At 42.8% G+C, this 22411-nt stretch overlaps 2 protein-coding genes across 11 annotated transcripts in view; both read right to left on the bottom strand.

Annotated features, from left to right (window-relative positions):
* The window catches only part of GFRA3 (GDNF family receptor alpha 3), a 42317-nt gene extending 33352 nt beyond the window's left edge, over nucleotides 1-8965 (bottom strand). The window contains exons 1-2 of one of the 3 annotated variants that reach the window (XM_060636031.3): nucleotides 8497-8965; nucleotides 608-895 (exon numbers count right to left, since the gene is read on the bottom strand). In XM_060636031.3, the coding sequence (XP_060492014.2) occupies nucleotides 608-895; nucleotides 8497-8575 (367 nt within the window). In that variant the 5' untranslated portion in view covers nucleotides 8576-8965. The remainder of the gene's footprint in view (nucleotides 1-607; nucleotides 896-8496) is intronic. The other 2 variants (XM_060636028.3, XM_060636030.2) reach the window with 2 other exon arrangements.
* A 5833-nt stretch (nucleotides 8966-14798) lies between these two features.
* The window catches only part of CDC25C (cell division cycle 25C), a 34232-nt gene continuing 26619 nt past the window's right edge, over nucleotides 14799-22411 (bottom strand). For 2 of the 8 annotated variants that reach the window (XM_060636013.3, XM_081790377.1), the window contains 7 exons: nucleotides 21704-21856; nucleotides 20229-20330; nucleotides 18603-18665; nucleotides 17207-17305; nucleotides 16529-16662; nucleotides 15566-15677; nucleotides 14799-15367 (listed from right to left, as the gene is read on the bottom strand). In XM_060636013.3, coding sequence (XP_060491996.2) covers nucleotides 15218-15367; nucleotides 15566-15677; nucleotides 16529-16662; nucleotides 17207-17305; nucleotides 18603-18665; nucleotides 20229-20330; nucleotides 21704-21856 — 813 coding nt within the window. In that variant the 3' untranslated portion in view covers nucleotides 14799-15217. The remainder of the gene's footprint in view (nucleotides 15368-15565; nucleotides 15678-16528; nucleotides 16663-17206; nucleotides 17306-18602; nucleotides 18666-20228; nucleotides 20331-21703; nucleotides 21857-22411) is intronic. The other 6 variants (XM_060636014.2, XM_081790380.1, XM_060636015.2 and 3 more) reach the window with 4 other exon arrangements.

Genomic DNA, 22411 nt, shown 5'->3' with positions numbered 1-22411 from the left:
CATGAAATAGTTAACACAGAACATGAGCAAGAATGAAAACTTTGTTTTACAAATCACTGTCTTGTTACTGCAGCACAGTCCAGTAAAAGCTGACTAATACAGAGAGGCGTCTCTGGAAAGAGTCAGAAGAAGCTCCTCTCTTTGGCTCTTCTAGTCCTTCTCTCTCACTATCTTCTGTCTGGTTAACGAGTATCCTTTCTGTTAAAGGCAGGACCAGGATGCTGTTTCCCACTCTCTCTGAACTTATGGATTACGTTGTATTTGGAATCTGTGTACGGGTTAAGACCATTTTCCTCCACCTTTTCTCCATACACTTCTGTCCCAGGAGCTCCCCAGGTTGGGCCACAGTCTGGTTCAGAGCTCTGCCAAGAGGCAGCTACATGTTGCCAGGTAGGAAAGGGGGAAGTAGGAAGAAGAGAGAGCAGCGCTGTGGGTGCCCAAAAGAATACTGCCAATTCCTCCCTCTACTTCTTGTAGATGTCAAGTGCAGAGCTTCATTACCATCCCAGCCAGAATCTACCATGCAGCCTATATCCTGTAGGATTAAACAACCACCCCACAAGAGCCATCTTCCTTAGCTTAGTCCACTCTATGAGGGGGGCCTCACCAAAGCTGCGGGCAAGGTGAATGGTCCAGTAAATGTCCAGGCAGGCAACTTGGTTCTTCATGCGCCGATGGCATGTGCAGCTCATCAGAGAGCTATTCCTGAGGTGCTTTGCTGCCTCCCTGCAGTCCTCAGGGACCAAAAGTTCCTGTGTGGGTGACGGGGTGCTTATACTAGAGGTGCAGGAATTCAGATGGTGGTAGGCAGCACTGCAAACAGGATCAGCCTGGCACTTCCTCCTGGCCTGAATACAGCTGTTCACGAGCCAGCCCTCTATAGGGAGAGGGTCTGCTGTGGAGGAAGAGAGACCAGGTGAGGCTCACATAAGGTCAGAGTAGCTGCCTGGGAGTAACAAGTTGTGAGGTGGAGTAGAGGATTCAAGATGAAACCTTGGGCAGGAAAGTCTTGGGGTGGCTTAGAGGCCTTTAGGAATAAGTGGAGAGAAAAGCCCAGTAGGAGTAAAGAATCTGCAGCTGTCACAATCTGGACAGAATAGATGAGGCCCAAGAAGAGGTGGATTTGAAGAGAGGCTGCTCAGCCTCCTAAGAGAAGGAGGGGGACTGTTGTCCGAAGCTGAGCCTGATATGACCCTGCCAGGCACAGGGAAGAGGGCCCTTGGCAGAGCAATGCACAGGCAGGGCTAGTATAATAACCAGAGAGTTGACAATGTGCATAGGAGTGCTAAATGAGAGTCAGCGACAACTCTGAGGCTTCCATTAAAAGTCACTTTAAAATACCTTTACGGGGGAACTGTTTGGTGTTGGTGTTGGGGAACTTTTGCTGATTCTGTCACTCAATAATACCGATGTTGGTTTATAGGTCAGCCTTGTGGATCTTCCCTACATCCTAGGACTTAGCATCCTTGTCAAAAGGTAGCCATCATGCTGCCAGTTTTGCAAGGCAAAACATCTAAGAGTCATTTTTAATTCTTCTCTTTCCTTCATATCCTATGTTCAATCCAGTAAGTCCTGCCAACTCCACAATATATCAGGAACCTGTCCACCTCTCTCCACATCTATCACCACACCCTCAAACCACCATCAGCTCTTGTCTGAACTACTGCCAAGACTCCTTATTGGTCTCCTTGATTCCATCCTCCAAATTCATTCTCCCATACCATTCAGCCATACTTTTTTTTGTTTTGTTTTCCAGCTTTAGTGAAATTTAATGGACATAAAACATCGTGTAGGTTTTAGGTGGGCAACGTGATGATTCGATTTACATATATATTGTGAAGTGATCAAGACAATAAGATTAGTTAATATATCCTTTACCTTACATAACTAACATTTTGCTGTTGCAGCCAACTTTCTTTAAAAATTTTTTTAATGTTTATTTTATTTTTGAGAGAGTGAGAGAGCGAGCACACAAGCAGGGGAAGGGCAGAGAGAGAGGGAGACACAGAATCCGAAGCAGGCTCCAAGCTCTAAACTGTCAGCACAGAGCCTGACTTGGGACTTGAACTCATGAACCACGAGATCATGACCTGAGCCCAAGTTGGAGCTTAACTGACTGAGCCACCTACGCATCCGCAGTCATCTTTTTTAATGACCTTTTTTTTTTTTTTTTTACACGTTGGAAACCATTCCCATTGAGATAAAATTCATACAACATAAAATTAACCATCTTAAAGGGCATAATTAAGTGGCATTCAGTACATTCATAATGTTGTACAACAATCACTTCTATCTAATTCCAATATATTTTCATGACCCCAAAAGGAAACCCATACCCATTAAATAGTCACTCTCCCTTTTCCAACCTCTCTAGTCTCTGGCAACCACTAATCTGCTTTGTCTCTACAGATACCTATTCTAGATATTTTATGTAAATAGAATCATAAAATATGTAATATTTTGTATCTGGCTTCTTTCTTCTAACATATTGCTTTTTTTTTTAAGTTTATTTATTTTGAGAGAGAGCACATGCATGCATAAACAGGGAAGGGGCAGACAGATGGGAAGAGAGAGAATCTCAAGCAGGTTCAACCACAGTGAGGACCCTGATGTAGTGCTCGAACCCATAAACTGTGAAATCATGAGCTGAGCCAAAATCGAGAGTTGGATGCTTAACCAACTGAGTCACCCAGGTACCCCTAACATATTGATACACATTACAGCGTGTATCACTACTTCATTCTTTTTTATGGATGGGTAAGATTTCATTGTATGGATATCCCATATTTTATCAGTCCATCAGTTGGTGGACATTAGAGTTGTTTCCATGCTTTGGTTATTGTGAATAATGCTTCTGTGAACATCCATGTACAAGTATTTGCTTGAATTCCTGCATAAAATTCTTTTAGGTGTACACCTATGAGTGAAATTTCTGGGTCGTATGGTAATTCTATGTTTAACTTTGTGAAGAATCGCCAAATTGTTTTTCACAGTGGCTGCACCATTTTTCATTCCCATTAGCAATGTACAAAGGTACCAATTTGTCAATTCTTATTTTCCTTTTTTTTTTCTTTAACCAGCCATCCTTATGGATGTGAGATAGTATATTACTGTGGTTTTCATTTGTATTTCCCTAATAACTAATGATGTTGAGCATATTTTCATGTGTTTGGTAGTCATTTGTATATCATGTTTGATAATAATTTTTTATTAAAGTACAACATACAGAAACATGTATTAATCAAAATGTACAGTACAATGAATTTTAAATTTAATACACTGTGTAACCAGACCTCAGATAAGGAACCAGCACATTACCAGTGCCCCAGATGCCCTCTGCCAGGCACCAACCCCTCTGAAAGAAACCAATGTCTTGATTTCTAACATTAGAGATTACTTTTGCCTGCTTTTCAATCACACAACATGTGCTTTTGGTGTCTTAGTTTCTTTTGCTCAATATTACCTTTATGAAGTTCACCCACTAAGTAAAGTTTACCCATTAAGTTGCAACTAGCTTGTTTTCCTTGCCGTATATCATTCCATTGTGTGAATATAATGTAATTCTAATGCCGATTGGCATTATATGGGAGCATCTCTTAAATATTGTAAATGAGATCATCTCATTACTCTGCTTAACTTCTTCCAACAACTCCAATGCACTTAGATTAGGGTCTAGTTTAGGGGTGCCTGGGTGGCTTAGCCGGTTAAGCGTCCAACTTGGGCTCAGGTCATGATCTCACAGCTCTTGAGTTTGAGCCCTGTGTCAGGCTCTGTGCTATCAGCTCAGAGCCTGGAGTTTGATTCCAATTCTGCATCTCCCTCTCTCTCTGCCACTCCCTGGCTCCCACTCTGTCTCTCTCTCCTTCAAAAATAAATAAACATTAAAAAAAAATTTAGATTAGGATCTAGTTTATATGCCCTGGTTTACAAACCAGGGCATATAAGACCTGTCCTTGTAAGACCTGGTCCCTGCTCACTTACCTAACCTTACCTTCCAGCTCTCTTCTCCTCTCCCACTTCCTTTCACCCACACTGGCCTTCCTTTTGTTGCCACTGAACAAGACAAGTCTGTGTCAACCTTAGCGTTTTTGCCCTAGCCTTTCTTTCTGCTTGGAATGCTCTTCTCCCTGATCTTCACATGGTTGGCCCTTTCTGGTAATTGAGTTCTCTGTCTAAATAGCATCGCAGAAAGGCCATCCCCAACCAACCAATGTGAAATAACCCCCTAGCTACTCTACTACATCATTACTCCAATTCTCTGCATAGTACTTATCATCACTTAATTTTTTTAACTTGATTTTTTATTATCTCCCCCTCTGGACTTCTACATCTATCTTATCACTACTCTGTTGCCAGTGCCTAGAACAGTGCTGGTTCCTTATGAGCTCCTATTATTTAAAAAATAACCAGGGTTAGGGTGCCTGGGTGGCTCAGTTGGTTAAGCACCAGACTTCAGCTTCAGCCATAATGATCTCACGGCTCGTGGGTTTGAGCCCCGTGTTTGGCTCTGTGCTGACAGCTCAGAGCCTGGAGCCAGCTTTGGATTCTTTGTCTCCCTCTCTCTCTGCCCCTCCCCTGCTAGCGCTCTCTCTCTCTTTCTCAAAAATAAACGTTAAAAAAAAATTTTTTTTTAATAATAACCAGAGTCGCCTGGGTGGTTCAGTCAGTTAAGTGTCTGACTCTTGGTTTTGGCTCAGGTTATGATGTCACAGTTTCGTGAGTTCCAGCCCTATATCAGGCTCTGCACTGGTAGCACAGAGCCTGCTTGGGATTCTCTCTCTCCCTCGTTCTCTGCCCCTCCCCCACTAGTGCTGTCTCTGTTTCTTTTAAAATAAATAATGAATAAACTTAAAAAAGAAATAAACAAATAACAGAGGAATTTTGTGAGTCACCTCTGTAACTTCTCTGAGCTCCTTCCCTCTATTTAAAATCAAAGAGTACCAGAATGAGGAGGGGCATGAGTTTTGTTAGTCCAACTTTTTCTTTCAATCAGACAATAATTAAGTCAATTACTTATTAAAATGCAGATTTCTGACACCATCCCAGAACTACTGAATCAGAAGCTGTGGTGATAATGCCTGGGAATCTGAGTTTTAGCAAGTTCACTGGAAAATATGATGCATCCCAAAGTTTGAGAATTGGTCATATCCAATGCACAAAGGCAGGATCAGTAGTATCGATTTCACCTTTTGCTTCAGGCTCCAATATGCTTCAGCATGACATTGTTACTCTTTTTATTTACATTTTTGATATTTTGCTCCTCATGGATTTTGGGGGGGGGGGGGAAGCATTGATTTTGATTTTTAGTATATGTGCTGCTGAAGCAAGCATTGATTTTGATTTTTCTTGAGAGAGAGAGACGACACAAGTAAGCGAGAGGCAGAGGGAGATGGGGGAGAGAAAGAATCCCACAAGGGGCAGAGAGAGAGAGAGAGAGGGAGAGAGAGTGGGGCTCACCTGAACGGGGCTCGTGTTCACCCTATGTGGGACTTGAACTCACAAACCGTGAGATCATGACCTGAGCCAAAGTCAGATGCTTAACTGACTGAGGCACGCAGGTGCCCAAGTCAGCACTGATTTTTATTTTTTTCCAACCAGAGTGGCTTGATTTTATTGCAGGGAAGCGAGGGAGAGGCTGGGCAAGTGAGGGTCTCTGTAGGAACCCCCATTGCTGAGTAGGACTGCCAGGCCCCAGGTCTGTCTGGAAGTCAGGAGAGGATCAGAGGCCTGTCCCCTTTGGTCCATCTTGGGCCCAGGGGTCCAGGCCCTCACTACTTGGGGTCAAAGAAGGGAACAGCTTTTCCTGTTTTTCCCACAGTCTCCAGCAAAAGGTCCATGCTGTGCTCAGAGTTGATGCAAACCTTCTTGTTGAACAGGTCAGTGTCAAACTCAACTTCTCCCACCTTGTTAAGCACCTGACTGACCTCATTAGAGCAGCCTTCACAGGTCATGTCCACAGAGAACTCGTGCGTCGGCATGACTGTGGATGTGATGGTGGCTGCAGCAGCAACGCCTCTGATTTTCATTAAAAAAAAATTTTTTTAACATTTATTTGTTTTTTGATAAATAAATTAAAAAAGCGAGAAAGATAGAGAATGAACAGGGGAGGCACAGAGAGGGACAGAGGATCTGAAGCAGGTTCTGTGCTCATAGCAAAGAGCCTGAAGCAGGGCTTGAACTTTGAACTCATGAACCATGATATCATGACCTGAGCCGAAATCAGACCCTTAACTGACTGGGCCACCCAGGTGCCCCTGATTTTGCATTAAAAAAAAATACTGCATTAAGAAGCACCTGGCCAACTCAGTTGGTGGAGTATGAGACTCTTCTGATCTCAGAGTTGTGAGTTTAAGCCCCACATTCACTGTAGAAATTACTTAAAAGAATTTTTAAAATCTTAAAAAAATATATATTACATTAAAATATTCTTTATCTTGACTACTTTTTCAATGGCACCCCCTTCACTCACTCACCTTAGTCCCAGTTCTGCCTAGCACAATTTGCTTCACTTTCTGGGCCTTAGTTTCCCAAATGTAAGGTGAGGAATTTGGATTAAACCAGTGTTTCTCAATGGAGGGCTAGGGAAGATATAGGTTAGGCCCCTTACAGGAGTATATCAGAATTTCCAAAGGTAATGGGTGGCTCAAAAAAGTATATTTGATCGTTATATATGTGGAAGATGAAAAATACTTTTGAAATTTCAAAAACATATTTAGAGAAGGCATGAGAGATTTATCTTTACCAAAAGAGATACATGGATTTGGATGGTTTAAGAAGGGGAAGGGAAGGAAAAATAAGACAACAGAGAGAGAGGCAAACCATAAGAGATCCTTCAAGACAGAGAACAAACTAAGGGTTGCTGGAGGGGTGTGGGAGGGTGGGGATGGGTAAATGGGTGATGGGCATTGAGGAGAGCACTTGCTGGGATGAGCACTGGGTGTTACATGTTAGTGATGAATCAGTAAATTCTACTCCTGAAACCATTATTACACTATATATTAACTAATTTGGATTTAAATAAAACTAAAACAACAAATGAAAAATACTCACCAATTTTAAATAAAACGAAGTAAACAGTTTGAGAAATATTATATTTAAGATGTTACTGCTGGTACGTACTCAGTAAGTGCTTGCTGAAAGAAATGTAGCAAGTCCACGTCTCACTGCTTAAACTGGACTAAATATTGAGTCAGAACAATTTTCAAAAGTAAACCTCCAAGTTCAGAGCTGACAGTTCAGAGTCTGAACAATGGTGGATTTAGGGGCAATTGCACCTCAACAAAAGAAGGTAGGGCCACCCTTCTTCTAACAAAAGAAGGTAGGGACAATGTTGAAGTTCATCATAACAGGGTAGAACTTGTTATACTTAATTGGTTGATGGGGAAAGTGTTTAAGGTTTCCGACTGATGTTAGGCATACCGTAAGGTTTCAGCCATACCGTTAGGGTTACTGAAATTTTCTGGGCAGTAAAACCAGATTGGTAATAACTTGCTACCCTGATTTACTGATGGAGTCAATCTGGATAGACCAGTCCTTTCCCTCCTTCCTTCCATATCTGTCTTGCAGCCGAGGCTCCACATATATAGTATTTCATTTCTGCAGTGACTACTTTGTGAGCCGAAGTGACGGGTCCATGTATGGTCTCTGCCTCCACTGAGGCTCAGGGCAGGAGCCCCACAATGAGATTTCCATGCACCCATCCCACTCCCAAAGGTCACAGGCATGTTCCCTGTGATCTTGGATCCAAGGCCACCCTTTTCTGGGGGAATGGCATAGTTCTAAAACCAGGCCCTGAACTATATATTCCACAAGATACTTATTGTGTATTTATAATAGAGCAACGCACTGTGCTGAGCCATCTTCCCCAACAGTGAGTTTTCTGCTGTAATTAAAATAATGAAAGTATGTTCTAAAAGGATGGAGGGGGTGGCAGTGAGAAATATTCTCAAATAATGATGTTAGAAGTTCTGGCAGCAGTTTATAACCCTAATTTGTAACAAGTCAGTTTTAACAAAAAACTTCTTTCTTCACGCGTACCTACTCCACTTCCCCAGTCCTTAAAGAGAGTGGAAGGGTTGAAGCCCATGTGCAGCAAATGGCATCCCAGCCTGATTCTCCTCACCTCCTAGAGATGCTGTTGTGGAAGTGGCCTGGCTGCTACTGTTCTGTGTCTGTGTAGACGCACCTCAAAAGAGGAAAGTGGGGGAATGGGGAGTAGGGGAACAAGGATATGCTTGGGTATCCTGGCCATTACTGGCATTCAATCTACAACAGTTCAAAAACTGTACTAGGCATGGAAGGTAGCCCCTTCCCGGCACCCAGGGCTTCCTTCCACGTACACAGGGCCACCTGGGACGGCGGTAGTGCGGTGTCTGAGCCCCCTCTGGACAACTGTGACCAATGCCCCCCCCCCCCCCCCCACACCCCGTGCGTTCCTCTCCTCTCCCCTTAATGCCCTGGCCGTAGCGGCCCCGCGTACGCACAGACGACACTCACCGGCTCCAAGCGGCAGCGGTAGCAGCAGCAGCAGCAGGAATAAGGGCGCCAGTGGTCGCGGGTTAGGAGGACGAACCATGGCTCTGTCCGCACGCCGGCCGTCGGCTCCGGAGACGCTATGCCTGCACCCTGCGCCGTGCTCCCCTAGCTCCTCGAGCTGAGGTTCTGCGAGCCGGGCTCCTCGACCGCCAGCCACTGCCGCCTCCCGCCCTTCCTCGCGCGCGGTGCCGACACTCTCCCACCGGAGTCCTGGGCGCCGCCCTCCAACTCCGAAGCGCGCGGACGAACCGCGTCGCTTCTACTCTATCGGGAAGAAGGCGGGAGTGGGGGCGAAAAGGGCATGCGCCCGGCTTGTGCGTGCCAGAGAGAGGGTTCTCTACCCGAGCCGGCCCACCTGCCGTCCGTTGCCCACTTCACTTAGAGTAGGAATTATGCCCAAGACAATTGTGGCAGCTGTAGCTGGAGACTCGCCATATCAGGAGATCAAGTATTTATCAAAAAAAAAAAAAAAAAAAAAAAAAAAGCACCATTTCTCACTTTCTGGACTCCGCACCCCCACCCCTTCCAAGAAAACTTGAACAAACAGCACCAGGGCACTTCTAGGTCCCCCCCACCCCCCGGCTTAGAATTTGCACATCTTTGCCTCCATTTCCCCCTTGTAAGTATCTTCAAGGGTAAGGTCGGGTTGTTATCATTAACCCCATGATTCTGCAAAGATGGGTCCCAGACAGGTGAAATGGCTGTGCTGAGGACAGTCCTGCGGCCAGATTCCAGGACTTTTGCCAGACTAGCCTCCTCCAAAATTCAACCCCTTCAGTGTCATTAGGGAGGGTGGAAGGATTAAACCCTCCTCAGATTAGAGGTTTCCCTGGAGATAGATAAGACAGGATCCCTGAAGAAGGTGTTAGACCATTTAGCAGCCTCCTCATTTTCAGGTCGATGTTTCTGAAAGCAACCTACTCTATCAAGAATAAACAGTGAGGTAGAAACACAGCTGTGCCAAGAGCCCAGGATTTCTACCCACAAGGGTAAGGTTATTTGTCGAGCCTAGGGTTGATTCCCACCTGCTCCCAGGATAAACAGAGGCACAATGACTTGGAAGAATAACTAAGCAGTGCTTAGAAAGAGAAAGAAGAAGATAATGAAAGGAAGTGGAGGGTTTTGTCTCCTAACCCTGCAGCCCAAGCCCTCTCCTCACTTCTACGGAGGCCTGGCAGAGGGCTAGGAGGAGGGTATCAAGAAATGCAGTATAAACCTCTGAGATTTATTGGCTGCTGCTTCTGAATATGGCCATCCTGCTGTGGCCTCTGGGGGGCATTTGCCGATGTAATCAGCCCAGAAAGAGAGTAATTCCAGCCAGGGGTGTAAATCACCCTTCACAAAGCTAGGAGAGAGACATGTGGCCCTAGATAAGGAAGAAGAGATGTGGCCTCTTGTGCCCTTTCCTCCCTTCCCCTGCCCAAGGGGAGCTGGTTCCTGAGCTGTAATGCACTTTAAATGGAGTTTGTGCTTCATTTTAATCTCTATCTGCCCTGCCAGTCTTCCAGGAGAGCTGTGAAAGTGAACATCTGGCTACTCAGCTTTTCTACAGGGCCTGTTTTCCCCCAAAGCCACACTACCTCCCTGTACCTTCTCCTCCAGTGAGGTTAGAAAGCTGTACTGGGGACCGATATCCCCTTTCCACTCCACTCTGGCAATAGTTTCAAAATGGGATCTACAAAGAGTAACAATTTCAGATGGTTGGAATGCTAGAAAAGGGCTGAGACTGATGAAATAACAGAGTTGTTGCTGGGGGGGGGGGGGGCAAGGGGTGTTGCCTCTGCTCTCCCCCTCCTTCAGCAACCAAGCCCAATCAAGTTTGGGTAGGAAGACAGGCTGGGAAAAGGCATTTCCTCAGGAGGCCCACTCTAAGTGTCTACTCAGTGCCATCCCCATGGAATGGACCAGGAAGGCAGGAACAGGGTCAAACTGCTAGGCTGAGAGCAATCCTAATTCCATATGTAACAGGCCGACCTTTTTGTGAGAATAATGAGATGCCTGGAGCATCTTTCTGCCTGGGCACTGGAGTGGAGAGTCTGACATCACTGGATCTTTAATGATGATTGGTAACCAAAGCTAGGGGAGAGATGAGGAAGCCTCTGCAAATAAATTTGACTCCAACACTTATATTGACAGCTTTTCCAGCACACCCTCTGCCCACCAACCATGTCCCCTGTGACTGCCAACACCTGCTAGATAAGCAGCATTGCCTTTGGGAACCTTGTAGATAATGACAAATGAGGCAGTCTTTTCTATAAAGATGATGTTATTCAACTGTCATTCAATTCAATAATGTCTTTTGAGACTGATTATGGGTTCAAATTTGTACCGGGTGCAAAAATGATTAAGAGACAAAACTTGCCCTACAAGGCTTTGCAATCCACTGATTGGGCTCAACAGTCTGAAAACCTTGCATCTTACTCCACTTCATTTGTAATCTTGGTTTCTGCCTTCTATCAGGCCCTCTCTCACTGGTAAGCTTTAAATCCTGCTGCTACCCTCACCTGGGATATTAACAGTGTGGTGAATAGTTAAGAACACAAGCTTTATAGACCTTCTGGGTTCAACACATGCTGGATGACCTTGGGCACAGCACTTAATTTTTCTGGGCTTCAGTTTCTTCATCTGTAAAATAACCTATTTCATACAACAGTTGTGAGGATTATACAACTATATATTGAGTAAAGACTTTAGCATAGTGCCTATCCAGAGCAAGCACTGAATAAATGGTATCATTCCAGGTGGCATGCAGAAGTTAATTTTTCTGTGACCTTAGCCAGCCCCCACCACCAGATTTGTAGCTTTGGAGCTGAATGCTACAGTACTTCTTCTCTTTGCCAGAGTGCTTATAGGGATGGGAAAAAAGGAAATCATTTTCTACATTGTCAGTCTCTCTTTTTTTAATGTTTATTTATTTATTTACAGAGCACACACCCACGAGCAGGGGAAGGAAAGAGAAAGAGAATCCCAAGCAGACTCCATGTTCAGTGCAGAACCCAACATGGGGTTCAAACCCATGAATCTCAAGATCATGACCTGAGCTGAAATCGAGAGTCAGATGCTTAAATGACTGAGCCACCCAGGCGCCCCTACCCTGTCAGTCTCTTGAGGACAAGGGCAGTTTGTGAGATCAAGCCCTGCGGTTGGATTCTGTACTGACAGCACCGAGCCTGCTTGGGATTCTCTCTCTTTGCCCCTACCTGGGGCATGCACACACATGCACTCTCTCTCAAGATAAATAAATAAACTTCAAAAGAAAAGGTTTAAAAAATAAAATAAAATAGGGATGCCTGGATGGTTCAGTCGGCTAAGTGTTAGATTTCAGCTCAGGTGATAATCTCGAGGTTTCTGAGTTTGAGCCCTGCATTGGGCTCTCTGCTGTCAGCATGGAACCCGCTTCAGATCCTTTGTCTCCCTCTCCCTCTGTCCTTCCACTGCTCTCTCTTTAAAATAAACATTTAAAAAATAAATAATAAAAACAAAAGGAATTGGTGTTTCCTTAACATTTGCATGAAGTGGATGGGGAAAGAGAATCTTCCATACCTCCTCCTCACTGTAGAAGTGAGGAGAAGGGAAGTCATATTGTTCTTTGTTGAGGATTTGGTAATGGCAAACCCATTCAGAGTATGGACACTGGAGCCATATTGCCTGGGTTCAAATCCAGATTCCACCATTCATTCATTACCTATGTGAACTTTTTTTTAAAATTTTTTTTTTTTTAACTTTAGAGAGAGAGAAAGCACAAGTGGGGGAGAGGGGCAGGCAGAGAGAGAGAGAATCTTAAGTAGGCTCCATGCTCAGCAGAGGCTAACTGGGATCATGACCTGAGCCAAAATCAAGAGTCATTTGCTTAACCAACTGAACCACCCAGGTTGCCCATTAGCTGTGTAATTTTTTAAAAGTTACTGAATCCCTCTGTTTCTTACTTTCTTTATCTGTAAAATGTGCCTAATAATAAGTACCTGCCTCACAGGAGTGTTGTGAAAATTAAACTAGTTGATACATATGAGTTCATAAAAAGTCTTGCATATAATAAGCACCCGAAAAATGTTAACTACTGTTATTATTCCTGAAAATAACATAAATCAAATCACATGGTACCTATGAGGTGGGAGGATATTACAAGAAATTATACAGGAAAATGGTGCCTTTTAGGCAAATACAATTTTTCATAAAGTAGGTAACTAATTAAGCCCTAGTTTTTGTTTTGAAACTCAGAATTTCCACTTAATTAAGATTACTGAAAGTGCTGCTATAAACATTTATAGCAGCGCTTTCAGTAATAGCCAAATTATGGAAAGAGCCTAAATGTCCATCACTAATGGATAAAGAAGATGTGGTTTATATATACAGTGGAATACTATTTGACAATGAGAAAGAATGAAATCCTGCCATTTGCAACGTGGATAGAACTGGAGGATATTATGCTGAGTGAAATAAGTCAGTCAGAGAAAGACAGATACCATGTTTTCACTCATATGTGGATCCTGAGAAACTTAACAGAACACCATGGGGGAGGGAAGGGGAAAAATAGTTACAGAGGGAGAGGGAGGCAAACCATAAGAGATTCAAATACAGAGAGCAAACAGAGGGTGGATGGGGGTGGTGGTGTGGGGGAGAGGGGAAAATGGGTGATGGGCACTTCTTGGGATGAGCACTGGGTGTTGTATGTAAGCGATGAATCATGGGAATCTACCCCCAAAATCAAGAGCACACTGTATATACACTATATGTTGCCCAATTTGACAATAAATTATGTTAAAAAATAATACTAATAAAATAAAATGGGACTGGAAAAAAAAGTTACTGAAATGTGAACATGAGCACCAGTCTCTTCCCAGGTGGGGGCTTGGTTCTACTTTTCTGGGGAAAATGATCAGGAAATGACCCACTAGGTTAGGCAATAAGTCAGGGGACTCCCTCCTCATACTTGGAAGTGGAGGTACTTCAAACATTTTCCTCCTCCGGCTACTAGGAGTACCTGTTTGGCAGGCGTAAGGATGTGGGAGTGGGACAGAGAAGCAGCATCTTCCCCTCAGCCTTCTCCACCTAATACAGCAACAGCTCTTCTCTCCTTTCCCCTCAGCCCTCTGAGCACTGAGCTCAAGGGCTCAGGGAGAAGGCCAGAGAGGTAGCTTCCTTTTGCGCAGAGAGGCAAGTGCAAGCAGCGGAGGCTGCGGACCCCAGAAGCTGCCTTAAAGGATACAGCAGCGCCCTCTGCTGGGAAGCACAACCGCCGCACTCCAAGAGAAGCACACTAGCGAACCTTGCAAACATCAATCCAGCTACTGCCCTTCTTCCCTCCCACTTACTTAAAAAAAGTCTCTTGGCCCCAGAACCTGGGAAGATGTCACTTTTGTCTCTATTCTATCTCAGCCAGGCTTCAGAGCCCTTTGTCCTTTTCCAGTCCTGGGCTAGCACTCCTACCAGGTTAATGCAGAATGACAATGATCAGTGGCAATTCTACCACCACCCCCAGGCCATAGTGCTGTATCTCACTATGAAGACGAAAGCCTGGTTACATTAAAGAACTCTAAGAACAGAAAGCCTGGGATAGTGCTGGAAAATAGTTTAAAAGGTCTTCCTTAAGTCTAACTGCTCCTGCTTACTACTTTTGTATCCTTTTATTCCTATCTTCAGATAGCACAGATATCTATTTTCAACTCTCCAAAGTCCTAAACTTATCTCTGTGAGATGTGAAATGAAGTAGAGAAAAGACTGTGGGAAATGAGAAAAGTCAAAATTCCACTGTAGACAAGGAATCTTTTTGAGCCCAACTCAGAACTATAACCTGCCTTAGACATGCCAATCATCTTGGTTCTCTGAGCCTAGTTATCACAGCATGCTGAGTATGGGGCACACTTTTAGGTAACTCATACCTTGGAATGGTCTAGGAAAGGATAGCCAGGATATTGCTGGAGAATGCAGTTTAAAAGGTTTTCCTTAATTCCAGAGCAGTGGTTCTCAAGGCATGGCATGCATCAGAATCACCTGAAAGGGAAATTTCAAAACCCAGAATTCTGAGCCCTAACTCAGAAGTTTTGTTTTAGTTAACTGTGTGATGCCTGAAAATTTACATTTCAAAGAAGTTCAGATGATGCTTACAGTTCAGGGCCCAAACTTTGAGAACCACTGGTCTAGAGAAAAGCACCTTGCCCTCAGCTATAAATCAAGATGGTTACACCTTTGTTTAAAGGAGTCTAATTTGGTGATCTCTTCCTTATAAAGACCTTCTAGGAGTAGACTGAGCTCACAATCAAATCTCTAATTTTGTAGTGTTTATTTTCCCATTTAAGAAAAAGAGAGAGAGGGAAACAAAGAAGCAAAGTACAGAGAAAGAAGATGCCCAACTCCCTTGCACAGACCCAGGGAGAGAAAGAGCTGGCTGGCTTGTAAGAAGACATTTAATTGGGAAGAGAATGTAACCACTTCCTGAAGCAACACAAATCTCCATCCAACCCAAAGCTACAGCCTTCTAAAGCCAGCTCCGGGACTTAGTCAACAGCCAGCAGTTTTGCTAAAACCAACCCCCAGGCCTAGAATTTCATTATCTTGGCAGCCTGTTGGTTTGCAGCCATCTTTTAACAATGTTGGGTTTTGCCACATTCAACATGGCTCTTTCTGTTCAGGGTTTCTACAGTGTCTTTGGGTGACTTGTAAGCAGCAAACCACTGATCCATTGTCATGGGCTCACATCCTTCACCAGTAAGGCAATCTGCTCCTGCAGCTGCCGCTCCCCTTCCCATGCTTTGCTCTGGCTTCGACACCTCAGCAGCTCAGCCTTGTGGTCTTGGTGATGCATAGGGCAGTAGCTCTGTGGTTCACACAGTTCCTGAAAGGTAGGGGACAAAGTAAGGGATACTCCAGTTTCCAGAACTCTGCCTACTAACTATAATGGAGATGCTGATAGTAGTAGCTAAGAAGAGCAGCAGTTTCTTCTCGGAGGGCTTTGCAGGCCCTGGAAGTTTAATGCTAAAGTTGGCTCCCCCAAGTCTGAGCTCTCCTGTTGCCCACGTGCCCCGTTCTTTACCGTATATTCTGGAAAGAAGTCTCTGTAGCCCCCTTTAAGGATATATAGCTCTGGATAGTACAATGCAGGATACTGGTTCAGAGCCCTGTCCTCTTCTCTGAGAGAGCGGCACCTTTAGAGAAAACCCAGAGGTGGGTGGGGTGAAAAGAAACAAGGTCAGGATTCTGTGGACCATTTGCTGGGGAGGGGAACAAAGAATAGACTATGGGTAACCCCAAAGGACTTCCAGATCTCACTGTTTTTGCAACACAAGGTTCAAGTAGTCACTCTTTCTCCTTTCCTTTGTTGGTATCTCATTCCCAATCCTTTTTCCTTCACTACTCCAAACTTTAAAAAAAAAAAAAATGTTTTTAAAAAAAATTTTTTTTTTTTTTAACGTTTATTTATTTTTGAGACAGAGAGAGACAGAGCATGAATGAGGAGGGTCACAGAGAGAAGGAGACACAATCTGAAACAGGCTCCAGGCTCTGAGCTGTCAGCACAGAGCCCGAAGTGGGGCTCGAACCCACGGACCGTGAGATCGTGACCTGAGCCGAAGTCGGACGCTTAACTGACTGAGCCACCCAGGCGCCCCAAAAAATGTTTTTTTTTAAGTTTATTTATTTTGATGGTTGGGGAGAGACAGGGAAAGAGGGCGAGAGAATCCCAAGCAGGTCCCACGCTGTCAGTGGGGAGCCTGATGCAGGGCTCCAACCCACAAACCGTGAGATCGTGACCTGAGACGAAACCAAGAGTCAGATGCGTAAGTGACTGAGCCACCCAGGCACCCCTCTGCTCCAAACTTTTAAATTGTAGAAACCTTTCCTTCCATTTCTCTAACCTTTAAGCTGCAATGGAAAATATGCATTCTTCATTCATTCATTCATTCATTCCAGTCTCTGTCTGAACTGGTCTGGGAAGGCTCCCTGGTTTTAAGTCCCAATTCAAGGTCCATTTCCAACATCTGCCCATGTAGACACTCACATTCGGGGACCCCTTTCTGAGGAGAATTCACAGTGGAACACGATGATTATTCTTTTCTGGGTGTCCAGAGGCATGACAGGCTTCTTCAGAAAGAAGTCATATAGTTCTTCCTGACTGTACAAATTTAAGGCTCCCTGTAGAAGAATTTTGGTAAGTACTGTATTTCCTTAAGCACCTCTGGACAGTTACAACACTTAGAAATAACTGGGATACCATCTTGGGATATCTGGGCAAAGAAGTCTAGACTATAAGCACTTTTGGGGCATAGATCTAATTATATCTCTGGGTCTATCCCCAAGGTCTGGCATAGAGCTTGGTATGTAGTAGGTATTCAATAAATGTTTGTAGAACTGACCCTCCAACCCCTAACATGTAGGAATCGTTATGAGGAATGTCTGTGAGTATCTGCAAAGTGCTTCTCAATTCTTGCATTAATATTTTAATTTGAAGTAGGAGCCCTTGGCTCCAACAAAATAGGGGGAGATCGGTCTAGGAGGAAAAGGGAAAGTAAATTGCTCGACGTACACAGAATTAGAATAGAAATGAGGACTTGCAGCCTTATCCAAATGTATAACCTCTGCCCTGGTTCTGGAGTTCATAGGGCTTTTATCCATAGACTCTGCTCAATAAAGAGGTACCTCCAGCCCCTCCCAACTAATGTCCCCTATGTAACCTCACCTGGATGTGTCCTCCCTGGTACTCATATGGATAGCGGCAATCGATGATATAAAACTTCTCAATCAGACTCTGGAACTTCCCTGACAGTAAGGCAGCCACCTGCACAGAAACAATGATTAAACACTCTGCTCCCAGTCACTCCAAGGGAGAGAACAGCCCTTCACACAGTTCGTCATTTGTACTCCCATTAGTCACCTAGGATTCTACTGTATGCCCGTCCTCCAAAGGCCCCCTATATTTTGAAATGGAGCAATGGTTGCATCCCTACCCTCCATTCAAGAGGATAAAATAGGAAATGGTCTTTTTGGAACACCGAAGTAGCTAGTATTGCCAAGACACCAGAGAAAATCGTATTCAAGCCACTCATCTGGAGGCAGGCATGGCTGCATTGAGCCTCTCAGAAGACACCCAAGGACTTCTGCAGTGGTACAGGTAGCAGGTAGCAATTCCGACTTTGCAGGAAGAAATGGGAAATGGTTCCCCATGCTCCATCATAAAGGAAGAAAGCAAATCTTTCAGGAAAGGATAAGGAAGGAAAAGGTCGACATCCTTAAGCTACTTGTAAGAGTGTAAATTGGTTCAACCTTTCTGGAGTGAATTTTGTAAATGTAAGTGTAATTACACTTTGACTCAGTAATTTCTATTCCAACATCTTTAGTGAACAGAAAAGTACACAAAGATGTGGGACAACAATATTCATTCCTGCTTTCATTATTTTAGGTTATCAAAATATTACAAATAACTTAAGTATTCAATAATGGGGGTTTGGTTAAATTATACATGCCAATATAACAGAATATTATATAGTCATTGAAAGGATAATATAGATTTTTTTTATTGATGTAGAAACATATTTACAATGTCTTGCTAAGCTAACTTCAACATGTATAGAAGCTAACATGTTCATTATGATTCTATTTTTATCAAATATGTTCCAGAATAAAATGTGGAAGGCCATAAGGAAAATATTACTAGTGGTTATCTCCAGTGATGAGATTATGGGTAGGGTGACCAAATAACTATTGCACAAACTAGGACACTTTTAAGAGTGAAAGAGAACACTATAAATAATTACCCCACGCTGAAAGGTGTCAATGGGATTGTAACCTCTAAACCAGGATATAAATTTGCCTCAACTGAGTGATTTTGACTTTCTTCCTGCCCTCCCTTCCTTTATTGTTTTCTCTCTTTCATAACAATTTTATATCACTGGCTTAATTAAAAATAAAGGCAACAGAATGGGATAAACGGGACTCCTTTAACACAGCTTCAGTTGAATGAGGTGCCTATGTGAGTGAACACAATGAAAGAAATATAATGGAAGTGGGATTTTAGGGACAGAACAGACCAGATGGTAGCTTATGTAACCAGTTACCATCTCCAGAAATCTGCTTACTGTTTCTGGGTTGATGTACTTCAGATCTTGGTGTCTCCCTGACACGGTTGGCAGCACACACACCTAGAAATACCCAAGAGCTGAAATAACAACAAATTTTCTATACCCCAATTTGAGATTAAAGACCACAAATTGTCCTCCTTTCCAACTGACCTTAAAACCCCAGATGCCTTCAAAACAATCAAGAGTCTCTATAACTTGCATATGTAGCAATCCATTTCTAAGAAGTGATTCTAAGGAACTAATCAAGGATGTGCACAAAATTTTAGATTTAGCTATAAATATGTCCACCTTGGTATAGTTCAAAAGGAAAACTTGTAAAAGTAAATATGCTACAAGAACAGCTTTATCAAGAAATTATGGGCAGGAATGCCTGGCTGGCTCAGTTGGTAAAGCACGTGACTCTTGATCTCAGAGTTGTGAGTTCAAGCCCCACAGTGGGTGTGGAGATTACTTACAAATAAAAAAGTAAAAAAATAAAAATCTTTTAAATAATTATGGGAAGCCAAAAAGAAAAAGAAAGAAAGAAAGAAAGAAAGAAAGAAAGAAAGAAAGAAAAAAGAAATACTGTACTATTAAAAATTATGAAATGATGTGTTGGGGTGCCTGAATGTCAGTTAAGCATCTGACTCTTGATTTTGGCTCAGGTCATAATCTCCTGGTTCATGGGTTTAAGCCCCATGTTGGGCTCTGCGCTGACAGTGCAGAGCCTGCTCGGGATTCTCTCTTTCCCTCTCTTTCTGCCCCTTCCCCGCTCTCACCCTCTCTCTCGAAAGAAAGAAAGAAAGAAAAAAGAAAGAAAGAAAGAAAGTTTTTAAAATTATGAAATGATGAAGCAGAACTGTTTATTGACATGAAAAGATGTTCTTGATACATTAAATGAGGAAGAAAAAAAAAACCCAGTAGATCACAAAACAGTATAAATCATTTTTTGTGAAAAAACAAAAAAACCCAAAAATATGTATTTTGTGTATGTAAAATATGCATGTGTGTTTGTGAAAATACATAGAAAAAAGTCTGGAGGAATATATACCAAGATGTTCATAAGATTTGAGGTATATTGCATTTTCTACTTTTCCTGTAATGACCAAGTATGATTTATATAATTTTAAAAGATTTTTTTTAATGTTTTATTTTATTTTTGTGAGAGAGACACACAGAGTGTGAGAGGGTCACACAGAGTGTGAGAAGGTCACACAGAGTGTGAGAGCGTCAGAGGGAGAAGGAGACACAGAATCCGAAGCAGGCTCCAGGCTCTAAGCTGTCAGCACAGTGTGTGATGCGGGGCTCGAACTCAAAAACGGTGAGATCAGACCTGAGCCAAAGTCAGACGCTCAACTGACTGAGCCACTCAGGCACCCTAAAAGATATTTTTAAAAAGAAAAAAGTAAAAAACCTCACACTTCCCCACTGCTTTGGATTTTCCCAGAATTAATAAAAAGTACTTTTTCACTGGAAAGGCTTGGGGTCTAGATCTACCGTGATAGCACCTTCAGTTTATCAAATAGTAGTTGGTGAGGATACATGATTATACCTAGTGTCCTCTGCAAGCAACAACAACAAAAAAAAGAAGACACAAATCCAAAATGACTAAGTGAAATATAGGATGAGCATAATCAAACTCACCTTGGAGAAATCACCAATCAGAGACCCCTGGTTAGACTCTTCCTCCAGCATCTGAGTGATATTAATGTCACAGAGAGAGACTGCTTTCTTTAGACCTAAGCCCTGAAGATGACAAGATTTCCCCTACCCCAATTCCTCATGTTAAAAGTTTAAAAACCAGGGGAGAGAAGGAGTGGAGACTTATTAAAAATATGCACACCTTTTGATCTAATAATTGTTTGTTTTCCTAGGAAAATAAAAATACGCACAAAGATTTGTCTGTAAAAATGGATATCCCAGCAAGGTTATAATAGAGAAAGATTATTAATAAATAACAGGGTCTTGTTTAAACAAATCATATTCTACACATTATATATTACTATTATGCAATAACAAGTATGTTGTAGGGGCACCTGGGTGGCTCAGGGAGTTAAGTGTCTGACTTTGGCTAGGGTCACGATCTCATGGTTTGTGGGTTCAGGCCCCAAACATTGGGCTCTGTGCTGACGGCTCAGAGACTGGAGCCTGCTTTGGATTCCATTTCTTTCTCTCTCTCTCTCTGCTCCTCTCCTGCTCATGCTCTGTCTCTCTCTTTCTCAAAAATAAATAAACATTAAAAAAAAGTATGTTGTAGATTAATTTCATTGACATGAAAATAAGTTCATGATATCCTTAAAAAAATGAGAAAACATGTACTTTTGTAATACCACTTTATAAAAGAAAACAAAAAACTGCATCAAAAAAAGAATCTGGAAGAACATACACCAGCTAACAATAATTATCTCTGGCCTATGGGATTATGGACATTTCACAACAGCTTCTTTTTTTCTTTTTTTTTTAATGTTTTTTCATTTTTGAGAGACAGCGATGGAGTATGAGTCAAGGAGGGACAGAGAGAGAGAAAGGGAGACAGAAAATCTGAAGCAGGCTCCAGGCTCTGAGCTGTCAGCGCAGAGCCTGATGCAGGGCTTGAACTCAGGAACCGCAAGATCGTGACCCAAGATGAAGTTGGATGCTCAACTGACTGAGACACCCAGGCGCCCCTCACAACAGCTTCTTTTGTTTATGTGAAACTTATGTACTATAAAACAGCCAAATGTATTTAGATTTTTTTTATAAAGGAGAGGTAGGAAATGAGGGCTAAGCTTTTCAAAAGTTGCTTGCCATCAAACAGTGTGTTCCATGATGCTATTTCTGTCAGAATGCAGTTAAAACAGCAGTAAATATCCTTACCATTCAAGGTTCCCTTGTATCCTCCCAGATCTTAAAAGGGAAAGTTGGGAAGACAGTATGCCAACATCATTTCCAAAAGTATAATACAAAAAATATTTACTGTTAAATATTTTATACATGGATGCAGATGTAGAAAAGACAGAACAAAGAGATAAAAAGCAAAAGTAATTAAAAAGAAGATATACTAAAGCAATCCTCATACCAAAAAAGCAGAAAAGACAAGAAAGAGCATTAAACAGATTCTCATCTTGAAAAGTTCTTACCTTTCTGAATTCTTTGTTGTGAGAACAATACTCCTGTTTTACTTTATCCGCTATGGGATTGTCCTTGAATTTTACCACCTGATTCAGTCTTGGCCTGTTCAGAGTCTCTGGCAGTGAAGGCGAGCGATACAAGGAGCTTCTATTCCGAGATGCCTGTATGGGAATATCACCCCCCGTCCCCCGCCATGTTCTTACTCCTCTAAGTGTGTCTGCAGGCCAGCAGCATGAATATTCCGGGGAGCTTGTTAGAAATGAAGAATCCTAGATATTGGACCCCAGACTGAATTAAAATCTGCACTTTAGCAAGTTGCCCAGGTGATTTCTAGCAACCCTAAAGTTTGATAGGCAAAACCTTAGGTAAGCAACCACTCTTCCCCTCCTATTAACATCTTTCTCCTCAGACTGCATGATGTTTCATCTCCCCCAGATATATTAACTCTAAGCCAAACCAAATTCACCACGTGACCATCTTATACACACCAATTCTTGTAAGAGAAAGCAAGTGCAAACTCAATTCCTCCAGTCAAGGGAAAAAACAAACAAATGAACCTAATCCCACAATTTCTCTATAGGATCTTAAGACTCTGACAATCAACATTTAAGGACCCAAACAAAATAGAGGATGACAAACCAAAAAGGTCAGTCTGGGTAAAAAAAAATACTAGGCAGCAAGAGTATGTGTCACTTTTTTGGGTAGTAGTTTCTTAG

This window comes from Panthera onca, chromosome A1 (genome assembly GCF_046562875.1).
Source record: "Panthera onca isolate mPanOnc1 chromosome A1, mPanOnc1 haplotype 2, whole genome shotgun sequence".
Taxonomy (NCBI): Eukaryota; Metazoa; Chordata; class Mammalia; order Carnivora; family Felidae; genus Panthera; species Panthera onca.
This window is presented reverse-complemented; position numbering and strand designations above follow the sequence as displayed.